Source organism: Panthera leo, chromosome B1, assembly GCF_018350215.1.
Source record: "Panthera leo isolate Ple1 chromosome B1, P.leo_Ple1_pat1.1, whole genome shotgun sequence".
NCBI classification, from domain to species: Eukaryota; Metazoa; Chordata; class Mammalia; order Carnivora; family Felidae; genus Panthera; species Panthera leo.
Window position 1 is genome coordinate 116,423,562 of NC_056682.1, and position 19,122 is coordinate 116,442,683.

Sequence of the window (19,122 nt, forward strand, 5' to 3'; positions counted from 1 at the left end):
GGGCTGATGGCTCGGAGCCTGGAGCCTGTTTCCGATTCTGTGTCTCCCTCTCTCTCTGCCCCTCCCCCGTTCATGCTCTGTCTCTCTCTGTCCCAAAAATAAAATAAAAAACGTTGAAAAAAAAAAAAATAAAAAAATAAAAAATAAAAAAAAAAAAATGCTATCAGTGATCAATTCATTCCTTTGTTCCACAAATGGTGTTCAAGTATGAATTATGTGCCAGGCATCATTCTAGGTTCTTGAGATACACCAATGAACAAAACAGACAAAGATCCCTGTCCTCAAAAAGTTTGTATTCTAGTAGGGAGATACAATAGACATGATAAATAAGTAAATAATACGGTATAGTAGAAGGTGATAAATGCTACTAAAAAGAGAAAAACAGTAGAAAGCTGTGCTGGTGGTGGTTGGTAGAGGTCACAATTGAATACAGGGGTCAGGGTGGCCTCACTGATAAGCTGATACCTGCGTGAAGAGGTGAGAAAGCAAGCCAAGCTGAGAGCTAGGGGAAGAGTGTTCTAGGGAGAGGGATTGGTTGCAGCAAAAGTTCTCCAGTCTGAGGATCAGTGAGGAGGCACAAGTGGAGTCAATGAGGGCACAGTTGAGGAGATGAGAGCCTCTAGGACTCTGTGACACACTGGGAGGGCTTTTGGTCTTATGGAACGAATTGCTTGCTGATGCAGAGCTTTGAATGACATCTCATTTATATTTAAATTTTTTAAATGTTTATTTATTTTTGAGAGACAGACAGAGAGAGAGAGAGAGAGAGAGAGAGAGAGAGAGAGAGAGAGAACATGAGTGGGGTAGGGACAGAGAGAGAGGAAAACACAGAATCCAAAGCAGGCTCCAGGCTCTGAGCTGTGAGTACAGATCCCAATGCAGGGCTTGAACTCACAGACTGTGAGATCATGACCTGAGCCAAAGTTGGATGCTTAACTGCTTAACAGACTGAGCCATCCAGGTGCCGCATCATTTATATTTTAAAAGATCCCTCTAGCAAGGTACCAAGGGTGGTTCATTCAGTTAAGTGGTTCAGGTCATGATCGTGTGGTTTGTTAAGTCTGAGCCCTGTATAGGGCTCTCTGCTGTCAGCACAGAGTCTGCTTTGGATCCTCTGTCTCCTACTCTCTCTGCCCTTTCCCTACTCATATTCTCTTTCTCTTTCTCCCTCTCTCAAAAATAAATAAACATTAAAAAAAATAAAGATAAAAGATCCCTCTAGGTGCTGGGTTGAGAAGAGACCATGGAGGGACCAGGGTAGAAGCAAGGAGACCTGTTGGAAGGCTCCGGTGGTGTAGGTCCATGTTTTCTCACCCATAAAGCTGAAATCCACAGACTGTTTCTGTAACTCATCAGGTGGCAAAAATAACCTACACTTAAGCAAACTGTCTTTGGTAGCCAAACTAGTGTAAATATTCCTATGTTTCACTGTAGAAACATTCACCTGCCTTGGTATACATATGTACCTTATTACTTCTCTAAAATGTAAAAAAATTTGTATCCCACAAATCATCTAGATGAAGGAATTCAGACCTGTACTCCAGGGGAAGAATGGCTTGGGTCAGGGTGGCCGTGCTGGAGATGGTGAGAGGTGGTCCCACTTGAGATAGCATTTGAAGGTAAGGCTAACAGCATTACCATACAGATTGAATGTGGGTATACAAAGAGTAATTTAAGATGATTCTAAGTTCTTTGGTCTTAGCAACTAGTAGGATGGAGGTGACATCTCCCGAATGAGAAAGACCATGGGTAGAATGTATTTGGGCTGACAATCAGAAACAAGTAGATGTGCGGAATTTGACACATGTATTTCTGTCCAACTGGAAAGGTTAGGCAGGTGGATATACAAATCTAGAGTTGGGGGAAAAAGTGGGCTACAGATGTATTTGCATTATAATTTTTTTTCCTTGATTTCCTTTTAAAATATCTTTAGTCTTTTCTCGGGAAGAAAAGACACACACACACACACACACACACACACACACACACACACACACAGAATAAAGAAGAGCTCTGTTAAACAACCTTTTCCATTAAACAAATATATATCTTTCAATGTAAAGAAAAATACAATTGAAGTATAGGGCTGTTTGGAGATTGCCTAACAGCAGTTGTAAATAATATCACCTGACAATTTATGAAATGAGAAGAGCCAAATTCTATTCTCAGATCCGTGGAGAGAATAAGGATGGTTTCAAGAAATTATTTTGCCAGATGTAAAGAAAATATTCAACAAAGAGATGGTGTTGAACTAAACAGTGCTAAGGTTCCTTTCTGTTTTCACAGTGAATAAACACTAGTTGTTTGCCCTGAGTTAAAAACTTAGAATCCTCCCCTTTTTCAGAAAATATGCTATAATCACAAGAGAGCAAATTAAGAAGTGTCCAAAATACCCTCCTACGTGCTAACGGTAACCAGCAGCTATAGCTGAAGATGAAATGAGGGTGAAATCTAATTTGGGGCAATAGTGTCTAGAGGCAGCAATGCTATCTGTGGAATGCAACCACCTTGGCATCCGATCAAAGTAATTCTTTTCCAGGGCATGTCTTTAAGACCACACTCTCTTAGAACGAGTGCTCTCAAACATCATCAGAACCCATGTCTCCCCAGTTTTATCCTGCTAAATTCGATCGGTGAACTCGATTGGATTGCTTATTTTTAATTCACATGTGTGTTGATACAGAGAGGAATAATGGAAAGAAAGACATACTTTTTAAAAAGAGAAAAAATTAAAGGCTCAGAAAGATGTTGATATCTATGTTATTACGGTGTCTTTTTATATTACGTAGCCAAGTTTTTACGATCCTACGTTAAGGCAACAGAATAATAGAAGTACTATATGTACTTCAAGCACCCACGAATAAAGATCCCACTGTATGATCTCAAAGAGATGAAAACAAAACAATGTAGAGGAGTAAAATAGAGAGAGACACTGCAGAGACAAAGAGGAAAGGAGGGCGAGAGAAAGGGAAAGAGTAGAAAAATTACAAATATATTATTTTCAAGTAAAAGATGTGCATATTAGTAGATCTACCATCTGATTCCTCTAAAAATTATATTTATTGCCCAAAACACACACAATTACAACTACATCAGAATTAGAGAATTTCAATCTCTCTTTAAATGGACAATGACCTAGAAGGAAAATTTGAGAGTCACACACAAGCAAAGAGAAATGTCTTCTCTTTTAAAAAGATCATGAATGCCAGTATTCTTTTCACCTGGTAAACAACTGCAAAAGTATTCACTATAAGGGAGCAAGGTCTGGTTCCATCACGGAGGAATGGGAAAAGGAAAAGAAGAAACTAGTACCGGGAGAGGAGAAGAGGAGACAGGAGGAGTGAACACAAAGGTGGCTAAGAATAAGCACAGTGAAACGTGACAAATGGATAAATACAGGGTGAATATTTCCAAGTGGTAAAATTGCACAATTTGGTCTGGTCATAAGGCAACCTCTTCCTTCTTCAGAACTTGTGGCTTTACCTGTAGCCTCTATCTTCATGGGTGACACCATCCTTTACCCACTTACCCCTGAAAATCTGGGAGAAAGATTCCAGATCCAACCACCGGTCACAGCGAACAGAAGGGGTAGCTGTCCGGTTTTCTCCTCAATCCTTGACCCAACCCTCTGGTTTACTGGCACTTTATTGCCTATGCTAGGCTGCTTCCTACTCCTGTGCCTTTGGTGTGCTGTCTACATGAACTGCAGTGCCTCCCTTTTCTCATGCTCTTTGCCCCTTTTCCCTCAGGAAGCCCTCCTCACCCCAAACACGCCCTCAGTCAATACTTGATTAGGCGCCCCTTCTATTTCCATAAAGTGCTACACAAATCTCTCTCACCAACACACTACCCCAGTTATCCTCAGGGTGACGATCTTTTCCCAACAAGATTATACATTTTCTGTTTTATCTTTGTAAATCCAATGCCTAATACAGGGCCTGGGATTCTAAAACACACTCAAAAATGTTCACTGATTAAATGAACGATTAGATTAAAAGTTAAATGGCACTGATATAGCAAGCTTCCCATCTCAGAGTTTTTGAGGAGATCTGAACATGTTAGGAGAGTTCTCACACTGGATAGGAGCTATGACCCACTACATGACTTCATGATATTCCCTTCATTGCTACACACATTGTTAGTTACCCAGCTGATTGCTTTTTATACAGTTCTTTATAACATTTAACAATAAGGACACATGACTTACATTTTGTACAGCTAATTCTTTTTATAAGTTTCATTCTTATTCAAGGCATGGCCTATGATTGAAATGTCATTATAAAGGACTGATTAAAAATGTGCTTAATACAAAAGCCCCTGAGTAGCCAAAGCAATCCCGAGAAAGAAGAACAAAGCAGGAGGCATCACTCTGCCTGATTTCAAGCTATACTATAAAGCTGCAGTCATCAAAACAGTGTGGTGTTGGCATAAAAACAGATGCACAGACCAATAGAACAAAATCAACAGTGCAGGACTAAACTGAAGCATATGTGGTCAACTAATATTTGACAAGGGAACCAAGAATACTCAATGGAGAAAAGAGTCTTTTCGACAAATGGTGCTGGGAAAATTGGATATTCACATGCAAAAGAATGAAATTGGACCCTTATCTTATACAACACACACAAATTCACTCAAAATTGATTAAATACTTGAATTTAAGGCCTGAAACTATGAAACTCTTAGAAGAAAACATAGGAAAAAGTTCCTTGACATGGGTCTTGGCAATGATTTTATTGGATATGACACCTAAAGCACAAGCAATAAAATAAAAAACAAGTGGGACTACATCAAATTGAAAAGCTTCTGCACAGCAAAAAAAGACCATCAACAAAGTGAAGACAAACTACAGACTGGAGAAAAATACTTGCAAACAATGTATCTGGTAAGGGGTTAATATCTAAAATATACAGGGAACTCATACAACTCAACAGGAAAAAAACCCAAATGATCCAAATAAAAATGGGCATAGGTTGTAAATAGACATTTTTCCAAAAAGGACACACACGTGGGCAATGCCAAAAGAAAAGAGGCTCAACGTCCGTAATTATCAGGGGAATGCAACTTAAAACCTCCATGAGATACCACCTTGTGCCTGTTAGAATGGCCACCATCAAAAAAGACAAGAGATAACAAATGCTGGCAAAGAGGTGGAGAAAAGAGAGCCCTTGGGGCACTGTTGGTGGGAATGTAAATTGGTGCAGCCCCCATGGAAAACAGTACGGAGGTTCCTCAAAAAATTAAAACTAGAGTTACCATATGATCCAGCAATTCCACTTCTGGGTATTTATCCAAAGAAAATGAAAACACCATGTCAAAGAGATATCTCCACCCCCATGTTCACAGCAGCATTATTTGCAATAGCCACAACATGGAAACAACCTCAGTGTCTATCAATGGATGGATGGATAAAGAAGGTGTGGTATATATACACAATGGAATATATATACAATTCAGCCTTTAAAAAATGAGAAAATCTTGCCATGTGAGACCATATGGATGCACCTTGAGGCATTATGCTAAATCAAGTAAGTCAGAGAAAGACAAATACTATATGACCTCACATATTATACTTAGAATCTTAAAAAAAAAAAACTTACAAAAAATGATCAGATTTGTGGTTACCAGGTGTGGTGGGTAGGGGGGGAAGAACTGGAGGAAAGTGGTCAAAAGGTACAAACCTCCAGTTATAAGATCAATAAGTACTAGGGATATAATGTACAATGTTATGACTACAGTTAACACTGCTATTGGATTTATATGAAAGTTGTTATGAAAATAAATCCTAAGAGTTCTCATCACAGAAAAAATTTTTTCTTATGTACCTATATGAGATGATGGATGTTAACTAAACTTACTGTGGTAATCATTTCACGATCTATGTAAGTCAAGCCATTACACTGTATTTCTTAAACTTATATAGCACTGTATGTCAATTATAGTTCAATAAAACTGGAAAAAAACCCAAAACGTGCTATCATTTATATGACTTACTGAACACATCTCCTCTGGGCTTCTGAGGATCTGTCTGTATCCTGTTGTCAACTGTAATCCATCTTGGAGAGGTAGTGGCAACTGGCAGCACAGTTGTTAGTCTGGTGCTTGGTCTTTCTGGGGTTGTTATTGGTGATGTTCCGAATTCTATGGATGGCGGTGGGGTTGGCTGAGGTGTTGGCTCTGGTGTAGGTCTTATTGTTGGCTTAAAAGTGGGCCTGTTGGTAGCGGGAGGAATATATGGTGTCTTCAGAGGCCACCTAGTACTTCCAACATCAGGAATCCAATTACTGTGTCCTCCATCACCCTTTGAAATAGTACCATTTCCCTTTGGTACATGAATTGGACCTGATGGCTCAATCATGACTTTTGGAATATCTGAAAGAGTCAAAGAATTTAAATTAGTGTGTGACAATCTCTCTCTAAAAGCTTAGTTGTGGAGGGGCACCTGGGTGGCTCAGTTGCTTAAACGTCTGACTCTTCATTTCAACTCAAGTCATGATCGCACACTTTGTGAGTTCAAGCCCCATGTCGGGCTCTGAACTGACAGAGCAGAGCCTGCTTGGGATTCTCGCTCTCTGCCCCTCCCCCCGCTTCTCTCACATGTGTGGTCACTCTCTTTCAAAATAAATAAATATTTTTAAAAAAGGTCAGTTTTGGAATCAAATTGTGAAAAACACATTAGAATATCTAATGCCAACTAGGCTTACTTTTCACATTTAGAATATTCCCTTACTGTAAGTCATACTGTTTTCCAAATAACAACTGTGTGTATATGTATTTGATATATACATATGTATTCATACACACATATATCCATCCTGCAGATATATGCAGAAGTTATATTGGTATTTCTGTAACGGATATGTATTATTTAAAACACAAAGAATTTCAAGTCTCTGTAAAATGGAAATAGACATCACTGAGATTTTTTTAAATGCAGAAACATTCTAAGTTTTTTAAAATATGAGAAATGTATATTGAGAGTCTATGTTAAGTGTCCCTATGGCACACCCATATAATAAAATCGTGTTTCAAACTGTCTAAAGACTAATACTTTTCCATACTCTATATAAATTCAACTCATGCAAAACATTTTCTTCCTTCTTTCCTTCTTTCATTCCTTCATTTTTATTTAAGTTTTAGTTAACATACAGGGCAGTACTGGTTTCAGGAGTAGATTTAAGTGATTCAACACTTACATACGACACCCAGTGCTCATCACAAGTGCCCTCCTTGGTACCCATCACCCACCTAGCCCATTCCCCCACCCACTTCCCTCCATCAACCTTCAGTTTATTCTCTATTACTAAGAATCTCTTGTGGTTAGTTTTCCTCTCTTCTCTTCCTACCCCTTCCCATATGTTCATCTGTTTTCATGCAAAATGTTTTCATTAAATGTTCTGTATATTTTTAAACTTGGTTTGCTTTCCCCCTTACTAATTTATACTATCACTTAAAAAAATTCAGAGGTCACTGTGATTATCTGTGGAATCTTTTTTTTTTTTTTGTGCTTATCTTCACCAAAAGGAATTAATAGTTAATCTTCCTGGAATGATACACTCATTCCAGGCTGGGAGTATGACTACATGACCCTTCAAAAATCCCTTAATCCCCATGATTTTATGGCTCATGATTTTCAGTAAATATTTTACTCCAAAAATTTAAAAATTACCTATTGTCACATGAACTATATACAAAATTATGGTCTTTGATTTGTAAAACTTGCATCTTGGAGGTTATTTTTTTCATGTTTATCAACTAACATAGCCATACTCCAAGCAGAACTTGTAAGAATTTAAAAAGCAAAAACAGTTCTAAATTTAGAGTAAATAAATATCAGAAAGATTTTTTAATAGAATTTGGAGACATAAAACAGAGGAACAAAAGACAGAATATATTCATATTTTCTTCCTGTCATAATCTAATGTTAATGACAAACTTTTATTTCTGATTATAACAATATCTGATTTTCAGAGAGAGCTCCATAATTTCTTGCCAGCCAAACAGAGGCTATTGAGAAGTTTTAGCCCAGGAATTGAATGCTTTTAAGATTAGAATGTATTACTGCGTTGGGGTGCCTGGGTGGCTCAGTCAGTTAAGTGTCTGACTCTTGATTTCAGCTCAGGTCATGATCTCATGGTTCATGGGATCAAACCCCATTGTGATTCTGTACTGACAGTGCAGAGCCTGCTTGGGATTCTCTCTCTCCTCTCTCTGACCCCTCCTCTGCTCCTGTTCTCTCTCTCTCTCTCTCTCCCTCTCTCTCAAAATAAATAAACATTAAAAAAAAGAATGTATTACTGAGTCATTAATTTTTTTAAATACCTGAGTAAAGTGATTTGATTGCAGAAAACAGACTATATTATTAGCTATAAAAATGATACTTTCTTGATAATTAATCTAGTTCCTCATCTTCCCCAATAACTGCCTTTGTACAATTCCATATATCCTGCTAGAATTTAAAGGTGGGAGATAAACACTACTTACACACACAACTCAGTCCATCGCCCTGGTATCCATCTTTACATTTACACTTGTAGGACCCGTGCAAGTTGTAACATCGAGCGAAGCGGCTGCACTGATACTGACCAAGGGAACATTCATCTATATCTGCATCAGGAAGTAGGAAAAGAAGGGAGTTTATCCGGGAGAGGAGCATGATGGCAGCAAAACTATATAGAATCTCCAAAAAAATTTTTTTGAAAGGTCTGTGTAAAATCAGCAGAGACACGGGAGAAATAAAGCACACGGACATCCAGGACTACCAGTGGTTGAACTGGACTTCTGCTTAATGTAAGGCCGGTACCCTCCCCTGCGTCTAACATCCCAATCACCGCCCCAGTTAAGAAAGCTTTCCGCACCACGGGAAGAAACAAAACAAAATGACAGTCAGGGCTCATTACCGTGACATTGGTATTTGCCTGCAATGTACATGAGGTCGAAGCCGTTATGACACTTGCAGATGTAGCTCCCAAAAGTGTTGACACACTGCCTAAATCTAGGGCAGGACACTCTCCCGGTGGCACATTCATCAACATCTAGAAACATAAATCAATTGCGTCTCAGAGGAGCAGCATCGCCATGTTCAGATGCGATCGATTTTAAAATAAATGTCCGCACACAGCTGCCTGGAACAGAGTGGCTCATCATAAATGTTATCCAGCTGGTTGCCCTGACAGGCACCATAAATTCCACACCTCCAAATTTCCATGCATCCTCCTGACCAAAGCTGTCCTGCTCTCGCACCACAGCTCAGCAGAGATTGCACCTGTATCCACTAGTTGCTCCAACTGGAAACAGGAAGCATCCTTGACAACCCTATTTCCCATAATCTCAAATCATCAGGCCCAGTTAATTCTGCCTCTGAAAAGTGATTGGAACTCATCTAGTCTTCTCTTCACCCACTACCTCTACCCTAGTCCAAGCTGCAATCTTCTCGGTTAGACTGTTGCAAGAGCCTCGGAACCAGTGTTTTCCCTGCCAATCTTACCCCCTCCAGAGCACTCCCTCTCAACTGTCAAAATCTTTTATTAAAACATAAAATTGGGATATTACCATGCTTAAGACTCCTCAACTGTTTCCACTTGCTTAAGTTAAATCCTCATTCCTCACAATGTCTGTGATCACCCTGCAATAACTATGTAGTCCTTATGTACCTCACCAGCTGTAACGCAAGCCACTGCCCCTCACGCTCACTCTGTCCTGAAGCCACATTGGCCTTCTTTCTTTTTAAACCTCACACAGGCCAGCCTCTCTTCTTCCAGTGCAGTGCCCTGCACCATTTCTACCATTATTTTCTAAAATAGACCTTTTATGGTTTTCTCTTAATACCTCATATTAACATTTAGTATTGTTTGTAATTTTGTTGGATATTTGTTTCTTTTCTGTCTTCCCATTAGATTATCAGCTTTGTGAGGACCAAAATCTTGTCTGCCGTGTCCCCTACTATATATCCTAACACTAGGCACAGCACCTGAAATATAGAAAGTACTTAATAAATCTCTCTGGAATCACTCAATACCTCTATTCATTGAGAGCGTATTACATGCTAAGTACTCTGCTCAGCTCTTCGCATATATAATCCCATTCAATTCTTATAATGATTCTACATGGCATTACTCCCATTTTAAAGATGAGGAGATTCAAGCTCGAAGAAAGGAAGTCTCTTGCCTAAGGCTACATATCAAGCACACAGCAGAGCTAGTTAACCACAATCCTATACTGTTTTCCTAATTTACAAGAAAAAAATCTAACTCTTTAGCACAGCATATATAACCTATCCCTGCCTACCTATTCAGCTTTATCACTCATTCCTTCTTAACATTCTAGAAACACTGAGCTCCTTTGCCTTTCCTGAATATTGTGCTCTCTTAAACTTGAAAGTCTTTGCACATGTGGTTTCCTCTGCCCGAAGCTTCCCCCCGTCCCTCATTTTTAGGGAAATAAGGTGTCCATTCTCCATTCATAGAGAGAGGTCCTCTCCTGAGACACGTGCTATCTTCTGAAGGATAGCTAATTGCCTGATGTAGGTAACTGCCTCGTTTCCTTACTCCATCACCTTTCCCTTTGTCCTTTTATCCTAGAGAGGCTGCTGACAGAGACGCTTGATTTTACAACTCACCCATACAGGTCCTCCCATCAGGAGCCAGCTGTAGGCCAGGAGAGGGGCACTGGCACCGTATCTGTCCTTTGACAACATCACAGCCATACTGACAGTTTGCCATGGAGCACGTCAGGGCACCTGGAAAGAGTGTGACTGGCTGACTCAGAGAGGCAGAGGACAAATTCTATGACTGTTTTTTTAACTTGACACTGAATCAACAATGAAGACAAAAAGGCCTCAATTATCCAACAGTCTAAAGACAGTCGAAAACAGAGGGACAGAAAGACCTTACTCCCCCAGGGATCAAGAAGATTAAGAAGTGAACCAGCTCTGTTATCATCTGAGGAAGACCTTTAATGCATTTCAAAAATTAAAAGACAAAAGATGCTCAACATCGCTCCTCATCAGGGAAATACAAATCAAAACCACACTCAGATATCACCTCACACCAGTCAGAGTGGCCAAAATGAACAAATCAGGAGACTATAGATGCTGGAGAGGATGTGGAGAAATGCAAACTGGTGCAGCCGCTCTGGAAAACAGTGTGGAGGTTCCTCAAAAAATTAAAAATAGACTTACCTTATGACCCAGCAATAGCACTGCTAGGGATTTACCCAAGGGATACAGGAGTACTGATGCATAGGGGCACTTGTACCCCAATGTTTATAGCAGCACTCTCAACAATAGCCAAATTGTGGAAAGAGCCTAAATGTCCATCAACTGATGAATGGATAAAGAAATTGTGGTTTATATACACAATGGAATACTACGTGGCAATGAGAAAAAATGAAATATGGCCTTTTGTAGCAACACGGATGGAACTGGAGAGTGTTATGCTAAGTGAAATAAGCCATACAGAGAAAGACAGATACCATATGCTTTCACTCTTATGTGGATCCTGAGAAACTTAACAGAAACCCATGGGGGAGGAAAAAGGGGAAAAAAAAAAACAAACAAAGAGGTTAGAGTGGGAGAGAGCCACAGCATAAGAGACTCTTAAAAACTGAGAACTGAGGGTTGATGGGGGGTAGGAGGGAGGGTAGGGTAGGTGATGGGCATTGAAGAGGGCATCTTTTGGGATGAGCACTGGGTGTTGTATGGAAACCAATGTGACAATAAATTTCATATATGAAAAAAATAATAAATTAAAAATTAAAAATTAAAAGACAAGTATAAAACTTTACCTCACGTAGATTATCTGGAAATTTTTCCAGTGGCCAAGGAAAAGTGGAAGATTGAGGTAATTTTCCAGATTACTCATGCTAAATGCCAGTCTGAACTAAAACATCCAATTAACTTTCTTAATTTCCCACTAAATTTTTCTAGGAACATAAAACATCCCACTGAGGTGTACAATGTTGGAGGATTCCAGCATCACTGCCACATAGTATTAAACATGAATTCACCGAATTCTAAAGGTTCCATGCTAAATCTGCAATGCTAACTAAGATTAGCTCAACTTTTCTAATAAAATGTAACCCAGTTCAAGAGAGATAACAGGTAATTAACTAATTTATAATTAGCTAATTTAACAGGTAACTCAGTAAAAATGAAAATCAAGTCATCAATTGTCATTATATATATCATCGTCATTATGGTATTATATAAACACCATCTCAATTCAATGTTCAGCCTACAGCCTTCGGGACATTGTCCATCTTACAAACACATCCAAATGATAGTATGAAAACATGATACGTTTCTTTCTCACAAAGACATGAAGTCTACTTTCATGTTACTGTAATCATTTTTTTTCAGTTGAAGTAGATTTTGTTTTTTAGAAAAGGGATATCTTAGTCTTTAGACGACTATAAAGAAATGTAAACGTGAAGTGAGAAGGTATTTATGAATGGTTTATACTCAATCAAGCATTATTGGGTCCTCTGATGGATTCTCTACCATTTAACAGTTTAGTGTCTGTCCTTGTGAACAGCAACACAGTCCTCACATAGGTACGAATGCTCCTTTTCCGGCTAGAGCAGTTCTTTGCCCAGCTAGAAGACAGGCAAAAATGTGTTGGGGAAAAAACATTAGAAAACACATTTAAGTTTACGATTCTTGTTCTAAATACCACTTCCAAATCAGTTTAACGTGGACACCCATGGTAAAATAATGCTAGACACGTAAAAGGGCAATTTTTATTTCGATTTTCCATTCTTTAGGCACACATATAAATACATGCTCACATCCTGGTTAGGACAGCCTGGGAGGCTATTTTCACACACCCTATCAGAGCACCATGTGAAATCAAGCCAGAGCACTTCTAAAACAGTTAAGATTCTTGACATACTTGAGCAGGACCCATCTGGCATGAGCATATATCCGTTGAGACAGTAGCACTTGTAGCTGCCGTAAGTGTTCATGCACCTGTGCTTGCAGGGTCGCGGCTTCAGGCCACACTCATTTAGATCTGGAAAGAATGGGGGTTGATGCAACAAAATGAGAAAACCTCAACACTAATATAAACCATTTAAAATACCTCTCTATATTAAAGAATAAATGAGAAAAGAAGGTCAAGCTACTGTAACCAGTAATTTCCATAAGAGATAGAGCTTCTTTACGCCATCTTAATTTTAAGGTTAATTTTACACTAGGGATGACCAAGAACTTTCCATCAGAAATGACCTTATAACAATGAGAGGGCTGTGTGAATTTCTGGAACTTTGATTAGAGTACTTGTCCACAAAGGACAATTTGAAAAATTCTCCTCACAGACACGTGCCTACCTTATCATCCCTAGAAAGAGCAGACGACTATCCACCTCATGGGTAGAGGTGCCTACCACGTACCTGACTCCAATATCCTCCAAATATCTAGGTTTACTACCAGCTTCACTTCTGACTATGTGATCTTGCTCTTTCAATCTCTTTCTGTTTTAAAAGATACTCTGTGAGCCTTTCTTAGTTTACAGGAAGTATACAGATTTTAAAACATGAGACTGCTTTGGCCTTTCCAAAGGAAAGCTCTATTTTCAGAGGATAAGAGCTCCATGAATTACAGTGATCACTAGTGTGGTTTCTCTTGTTCAGTTTTACAGATTCTCTACACTGATCTCAAAGAAGAAATTTCAGTTTCCTGCTTTACTGATGTATTCAGGTCACAAAATAAACAAAAAATCCTACCCTCCAACATGTTTTCATTGGACAGTTAAGAAACGTATATGGAAATACTACTGGATGATACGTGGTGGACTACTATGTATTTTAGGTTCGTCCATTTAAATATCAACGTAAAATTAATAAACTTCACATTGTACGAATTTTCTAGCCCAAGTTGAATATTGCTTCAAGTGAACATAAAACTCATAGTGACAAAGCGAAATACTAATGCCCAAAATACAGACTTCATTAAAAATAAATACGACCACATGTTTACTGTGTCTGGAACTATCAGCATAAGCACCTGACAAGATAAATTATCTATTAATCCATGTCATCAAATCAGAAATACAGGTATGTCTAGTGACAAGGTGTTTTAATCTAATCGAATTTAAATCTGATCTGCTCGTTTACTGGTAATTTATAGCTTTCATTTAATTAAACCACCAAATTACACTGCTTTTAAAACCACCTAATAGTTGTTACATCTACAAATGTTTTCATATCTTACTAACTTTCCAACATGGTCTTTTTTCTAACCTTAACATGACAGTGAGCAGGTCCCCAGCTGGGCAAAGCCTAGGAAGGTTAAATAAGGAAACCAGATACCTTCATCATCTCCCATGCTTTCTTCAGTTTTCTACTTTATTGTCTCATGCCCGGTCAAGGGCATTCAAAACAGAATCATATTTTAAAATATATATTTTTTAAATTTCCTCAAGGAAGGTGCTTTGCAGATTATAGTATCAACCAAAAATTTGACTTCTCTGTTACATGAAGTAAAAATTTTAACTAAAGGAAGAAAGAGAAAGAAATTCACTCCACCTCTAATATTCTTCTAACTTGTATTTCAGTATTTACTAAAAATTAGAGTCAGGGAATCTTTTCTCATGTTCTAAGAGAAGTTAATTATCATTCCCAATATATCCATACATCCCTGCAGTTTTGCACCTGGATTTGATAAGTTCCTGGTTGGTATTAAATAGTATTTAGGGGCACCTGGGTATCTCAGTGGGTTAAGTGTCTGATTCTTGGTTTTGGCTCAGGTCATGATCTCATGGTTTGAGAGACCCAGCCCTCCATCGGGCTCTGTGCTGACAGCATGGAAATCTGCTTGGGATTCTCTCTCTCCCTCTCTCTCTCTCTCTGCCCCCTCTTCAAAATAAATAAATGAAAACATTTAAAATAAAAATTTAAATAGTATTTAAAGCTGAGCACATTGTTAGAGAAAGGCTTTGTGTTTTAAATATTTTTTGCACTAAGCAAATATAAAACAGAACAGTAGAGGGGTGCCTGGGTGACTCAGTCAGTTAAGCATCGCACTTCATCTCAGGTCATGATCTTGCAGTTCTTGAGTTCAAGCCCCCTTTGGGCTCTGTGCAGACAGCTCAGAGCCTGGAGCCTGCTTCAGATTCTGTGTCTTCCTCTCTCTACCTCTCTCTGCTCCCCCACCCCCACTTTCTTTCTCTCTTTCTCAAAAATAAACATTTAAAAAAAACGAACAGTACAATAAAGCCATAGATTAAGACTGAGTTCTATATTTCAAGGGAAAGTTATTGATGGATATAAAATGTGTCAATTAAGAACACTTAGGTTTATTTTTAAAGAGCCACAGAAACTTCTGTGGGTTCCTGATGGAAATTGGCCAGATGTCTGCAGCTCTAAGCAGCTTATACAAGGGATATTTATGCTGATGGAAATTTCTTTAGACACTGTCCATGAACTAAAGCTGAAGCCAAGTTATTATGGCAGCTCCACTCTTGACCAACAAAGGACCCCTCAAGATTGCTATGAGAGTTTTCATGATCCAGACTGGGGCTGCCAGTGGTCTTCAGTCCAAATCTATCCTTCCCTTCCCATGAGAAAAAGAGTACTCTTGGGTTAAGAATCATGAAGCCGAACGGAAGTGAAAAACAAGATGTCATAATTCAAAAACAAACAAAAACAAATCCCCCACCTGGGAATCCGTATGAAATTAATATGGAAGAGGAAATAAACATGCAGCATTCAATGGGTAAATGCAGAGACGTTTGTTGGCTACTTCACTATTATTAAATTGACACATAAATATCTAATACGCTGAAAGCAATCTGAGAAAGCTGTACTCTAACAGCTGGTGATGGAGTGGCTGATACCCACTGACAGCTGGCTGGTGTCGATGTCTCCAGTGACTGCCATCATTGCTCCATCTGCTACAGGCATGTGCGTCCTAAAAACTTCACACTGACCCTTACAAAAACCACTGCAGAAATTATGAAATAGAATTCCACAATAATCCGTGTTATCAATATTTACCAAATATCAGACTTCTGCTAAAGCAGGGAGCTTCGAAAGATTAAAAGCATCTGGTGTCCTGGTGATGAACTTCTTTTTTCTCAATTTTCTTCAGGGTTTCTAGTTTATGATGATTATAGCTTTATTTTCTTATTGACCAAATGCCTTACAAAATTGAGTTAATATGTGCTGCTTCCAAAACCTCTTAGACTACTGACCTAGTAACACATGTCTTACTATCAAGTCAGAAATCCAAAAACACCACTTCCAATTTGCAGCAAATTCTCCTATAATAACAAGTAGAACAGGGCGCCTGGGTTGCTCAGTCAGTTGAGCGTCTGACTTTGGCTCAGGTCATCATCTCACAGCTCGTGAGTTTGAGCCCCACGTTGGGCTCTGGGCTGACAGCTCAGAGCCTGGAGCCTGCTTCGGATTCTGTGTCTACCTCTCTCTCTGCCCCACCCCCCCACTTGTACTCTGTCTCTGTCTCTCAAAAATAAATGTTAAAAAAATTTAACAAGTAGAACAATATAAAGAACATGATCACACTTTCTCAAATCAGTTTTAAAGGTGATAAAAGAACCTAGGAAAGAAAACTTTAGTGTATTTACTTAAATTCACTTTAATCCTGTTCTTTCTCTAGAAGTTTGTAATATAAATTATAAGGAAACTCTACAATAAAAAAATTAATTCTGTCATGTACCTATTTTATCACATCAAAAGACATCACTTTACAATTAAACCACTTACATTTCAAATGCTTCAATTATCACATATACATTCTTAAAGCACATCTATTACAGTGAGGCATATATTTAAGCAGGTTGATGGATTCAGGAGCTTGGGAAGGTAGGATGGGGGGGTGGAGGGGAGAGTAAGAAGAGAGTCCAGAACAAAAATGCAAGCTGCACAGCATTATAATTACACTGTAGGGAAAAAAGAATCAGAAATTTTGTTAGCATGCAGACACTGAAAAATAGCCTAAAAAATCTAGAATAAATTCACTGAATAAGATAACCCAGTGGATTTTAAGGAAAATAATCTTCCATTCAATACATTTAGACTTTTTTTTTCTTCTTTGACCCTTAAACTTGGCAACGTCTCAGAAATTTAACCTTTTACATTTTATCTAACGTGGAGGTCATAGGCAAATAGATGTCATTCAACTGCCATAACTTTCATTGTTTAAAACTCAATGACTGAAATTACTTCTATTGCCCTAATTCTTTATGCAGAAGATACACAAGTGCATTAAGTTGCTATCAGCAGAGAGAAACTAATTAATAATTTAAACTATTTTAATTCAGTCATTCTAAGTTTCTAAATTTAGGAGTGGGTAAAGGATACAGTCTTTTAGAAGAAAAACTGTAAAATCATGCTGCCACCAAACTTTCGTACAAAACTTCATCATAATGAAAACATTAGTATTTCTGGTATGCCTGTTCCCACACCAGCCCTACAGGTGAATAGGGCAAGAATTCTCTCCCCGTTACTAATTGGTTTGCTAAGACTGAGACACACTAAATGACTTGCTTATAATCACAGAGCCACTTAAAGGCTATACTGAACCAGAACCTAGGCTTTCTAATATCACAAAATGTACATCAAAAGAATGAAATTAATAACGTATGGTTTGATTTCCAGGTAACCTAAAACTCTATTCTCCAGATATGGTGGCAGGGGAGAGGACTTCATCATTTCTGAAATCTACTTAGCAAAAGTCATCAAAATCCCAATCTCAGTTGCTTTGGAATTCCTGACTTCACCTATTAAAATTAAGGTTATTTTGCCATTTGACTTTCAGAAAACATTCGGAAGCCCAGAAAAGAAGAAGAGAAGCAATGATATTTCTAATGCAGTGAAAGGAGAGTGGAGGCTCCAGGCTTTTTAGAGCACAGAGAATCAGCACCAGGTGACAATTCCTGTTGCTTGCTTCACATGCTCAGGATGCCGAAGGCTGGGTACTCCTGGGTCTAGTCTTCAGGATATTTGCAAAAAGTGACGAAACTGCAGGAAGCCGTGCAGGTGGGAGAGCAAACCACCTGAGATAATACACGCTCACCCCTTGAAGGTAAACTTGTGGCTTGATGATCCAGGGGTTGGAAAAGAGGCTGTTCACTGCCTTGGTCAAGAGGAGTTGGGTAGAAGTGTTCGTCTTCACACCAGGAAGAAGGTAGTAAGAGTCAACTTTGAACTGATGTCATTTTTAGCCCTAAAAATCTTTATAAGTATATATTAAACAATTACATAAAGTTGGTGGATTTCAAAAAGGATACTGTACATGCTTTTTAAAAATCAGTTTCTAGTTCTTCTGGTTTTTTAATTTTAATTTCTATTTTCCTTAAAATTTATCACTGCCATCTTGCCTCCCAAGAACACAAGTACATTTTACACACATGCACACACACATACATCATTCCTACACCAATCTTTAGAGAAACCACTAAAAAAGAGATGGTCATTTTTTAAAGCCTGATTGTAGTCACTGACAAAGACAGAAAACTCGATTATACAAATACTGATTACAGTCTACCTGACACTGAAGTCTTAAATGTCCAATCAAGACTTTTCCTTATTATGTTGTCCAATAGTTTAAAATACTCCACAATTATGCACACATTTATGATTTGCATAGAGCTTTTTAAAATAAATAGCATGACAGTTCACCAATGTTATTCACATGTAAGAACTCGTGTTACATTTAGGTCACACTTAGTAGGAATATACAGTAAGCTTTCCACAAAAGAGGTTAACTCTTGCCATTATTAACTTACCAAAATAAGATGAGTAACTCGAAAGTAGAGTCAAAAAGGCAATCGCATCCTGTTTCAAGGCTTTCATACTATTAATAACCAGTTAATATTCCAAATTAAATGAACACTGGTTTCTGGGTTGAAACCACACATCTTTTAAAAAGTAAGGCTATCTGGAATTACCTTACTACACAGGGGTATAGCATGTAGACTGTTGTCCTAAGGAAGGCAATCAACTTTCAGATTTACCTAAGCCACCAAAATGTACTGTCTGGTTCTGTGCTACGAGATACTAGATCTTGGGGTGAGGAATTCAACATATGAAACATAAACTTTGTCAAAACATTAGGAACTGATATTTATAAACTGTTTCTTCTGAAATTATTATAAGCCCTTA

General features: G+C 38.4%; 1 protein-coding gene across 4 annotated transcripts in view; it reads right to left on the reverse strand.

Annotated features, from left to right (window-relative positions):
* The window catches only part of NPNT (nephronectin), an 82,610-nt gene that overhangs the window by 27,375 nt on the left and 36,113 nt on the right, over positions 1 to 19,122 (reverse strand). For 2 of the 4 annotated variants that reach the window (XM_042935763.1, XM_042935762.1), the window contains 6 exons: positions 18,035 to 18,127; positions 12,891 to 13,010; positions 10,619 to 10,738; positions 8,901 to 9,035; positions 8,485 to 8,607; positions 5,995 to 6,372 (listed from right to left, as the gene is read on the reverse strand). In XM_042935763.1, coding sequence (XP_042791697.1) covers positions 5,995 to 6,372; positions 8,485 to 8,607; positions 8,901 to 9,035; positions 10,619 to 10,738; positions 12,891 to 13,010; positions 18,035 to 18,127 — 969 coding nt within the window. The remainder of the gene's footprint in view (positions 1 to 5,994; positions 6,373 to 8,484; positions 8,608 to 8,900; positions 9,036 to 10,618; positions 10,739 to 12,890; positions 13,011 to 18,034; positions 18,128 to 19,122) is intronic. The other 2 variants (XM_042935765.1, XM_042935764.1) reach the window with 1 other exon arrangement.